Here is a 2,648-nt window from a genome sequence, read left to right on the forward strand (position 1 = left end):
AATGCGAGAAACGTAACGTTTTTCTTTTTTTTTTTCTTCTTTTTTTTGTGTGGGAGTTCTTTCAACTGGCTCTGCCAGAACGCTTTCAACTCCCGTGCTTTTCAAGGTTACAGCCCCCAGGTGAATACAGATGAAAAAAAATCCAAGCAATGGACTCTGCTTTTGTGCAAATTTCAATATTCATATATTATTTATTTGTTTTTTTTTTTTTCTCTTTTTATTTATTTTAGTTTTTGTTTATAACATATGTTGCCGATTCATTGAGATCTTATGATTAATATTATATGTCAAGGCGATTGAGATGTGATTATTATGTTACGAGTTTCTACTTAGCTACTACTTAATACTATTCTAATTATTTTGTTTACTTATAATGTATTTTAAGAAATACAATTTTGTAGGCTGTTGAGCTATGCACTGTTATACTACTTGCCACTAGGTGGCGCAGCAGAAACGCAAAACAATTTTGTTTTTCTCAAACCAAGGCCCAGCATGAAGCACATTCTCTCGTATGCCACCAGGTGGCGCCAGCAAAAGTAAAGCCTAGACAACTGAAGTACTAGTTTATTATTACATGTGCAACTCGTCGTCGTGCTTGCGATTCACTTGAACTCAAAAACTAGTTATTTTGATGCCAATATATTGTAATGAATTACACCTACTTGTCACATCTGACGCTATAAAGCCCAGCTCAATCTGTAAATGTGCGGCAGTGGCTGTTAATCAGTTCTAGCATGAGGTCTACTAAGTTAATATTATTTCATGTCGGACTGTTTGCTATCTGCGCAACTACGGGTTAGTTAATAAATCTATCTGTATGACATCTAATCGATTGCTTAATTAGAGATAAATCCGGATGGACTGCGTATACTGGAGCAACAGAATTGTGGCATCGGCAAAAATGTTCGCTTAATAGGGAATGCAACTGAAGTTATTCCCGGATCGAGACCCTGGATGGCACTAATTAAGAATAACGATACGATCAGTCCATATTATTGTATTGGGACTCTTATAACGGATCGTAAGTGACTACTGGCACAACTTTAAATTGAAAGCTTACTATTCAATTTTCAATCACATTTTTATATACAGAATTCGTGTTAACTGTTGCGCATTGTGCTTCGAAAGTTGAGTTGTAAGTAAGCCTATTAAGGATCTCCCAAATAATAGATGAAGAAAACAGCTCAAGGCTTCTTTTTATTATAACAGAGAATCTGTGACCTTGGGCAACAACAATCTATTAACTGATGAGGATTGTTTCAAATCTAAGAACTCGAACGGAAACAATTGCTTGCCGGCAGTTGAAAGATTTGGTATCGAAACGGTGATTGTGCACGAACATTTTACATTTAATGAAAATTACGCAAATGATATAGCTCTACTAAAGCTCTCCAAAAAGGTTAAATTTCAAGGTTAGTTTATACGTTAACATATATTTACTATTCAAAGTTAAATAACTGATTTATTCCCAGATCACATCAGTCCCATCTGCTTGCCAGTGAATGCAACCCTGCAACAACAAGTGGAAACTCTGGCAACGCTGGGGCGCAGACGAGCACGACGATACTAAAAAGACTATTTTGCGGGAGACAGCAGTGGATACTTCTATCGAAGGTCGGAAAAAATGTACAGAAAATATTGCTCATTTCAGACCTGTTGTGAACGACGATTTGTGTGTCCTTAAGAAACCCGTCCTCTGCATCGGTATATCTGGCGCTCCATTAAGTAGTTCGGTTGAATATCCCGGAACAGAACGTTTTGTGCAGTTTGGAATTATCAATGTGGGCATAAGAGACTGCGTTACAATTGTTGGTGTAAAGGTTGCGAACTACATGCCATGGATAACCAATAAGCTGGCACAGCAATAGCAACATGGTATATCGATATTTCCCAAATGAAAATTACATTATTTTTCATAGTATGCTATCGATCGTTTATTTTCTAAAATCCGTTTTTGCTGTTTGATATATATTTGCATATACATATTTGACTAAACACTACGAAAAAGAATTTGTCATGGCGTTATCTGTATTTCACAGAGTCGATGGCATCGGTCAAAAAGTCTGAACTACGACGAAATTGCATTTCAGCCAAATCTGTCGCAGTCCTGGCCGAACAAAAAATAAAAATAGGTTCCCAGATGACCCATATATCCTTGGTTTTACCATATCATTGATAGAGTCCTGGTGAACGTACAGTTCCAAATCCGTGCGAAATTCACTCGGAAATGTTCCTGAAACATGAATGTATGCGTTTTCTTTCAGCCGCCCTCTCCTCACTCCATGATTCCTAGAAGACGCATGTATCCTTGGTTTTCCATACCATGGATAGAGTCCTGGCGAATCTATAGTTCCAAATCCTAGCAAAAATCGCTTTAAAGCTTTATCTACAAATAAATTAAGGTTTATTAATTCCCCTTCACTGGGCCCGGCCGATGGTTTCCACTTTTAAAATCAAAATTGAACTGAAATACCAGGCGAACAGAAATGCCCAGCAGGTAGCTGCACAGAAATTTTTTAGCAAAAATAATGACTTGCAAGTTTCTTAACAGTTCACTGTTAAGCTGCTGTTATTTAACAGTGTGATGTTAAGCCAATGTTAGTTAACATACCACTGCTTCATGTCGCTTCAAAACGACATAATATCGC

The 2,648-nt window shown here is 37.3% G+C and overlaps 1 protein-coding gene across 1 annotated transcript; it reads left to right on the forward strand.

Moving 5' to 3' along the window:
- The first annotated feature begins 673 nt into the window (after window positions 1-673).
- Window positions 674-2,010, forward strand: LOC26531728 (serine protease grass). Its single transcript, XM_015174874.3, has 5 exons — window positions 674-795; window positions 845-1,021; window positions 1,093-1,135; window positions 1,210-1,412; window positions 1,473-2,010. Exons 1-5 carry the CDS (start codon window positions 735-737, stop codon window positions 1,568-1,570), a joined length of 582 nt encoding a protein of 193 aa, XP_015030360.1. The 5' UTR covers window positions 674-734; the 3' UTR covers window positions 1,571-2,010.
- Window positions 2,011-2,648: the final 638 nt, after the last annotated feature.

Source organism: Drosophila virilis, chromosome 5 (assembly GCF_030788295.1).
Source record: "Drosophila virilis strain 15010-1051.87 chromosome 5, Dvir_AGI_RSII-ME, whole genome shotgun sequence".
NCBI classification, from domain to species: Eukaryota; Metazoa; Arthropoda; class Insecta; order Diptera; family Drosophilidae; genus Drosophila; species Drosophila virilis.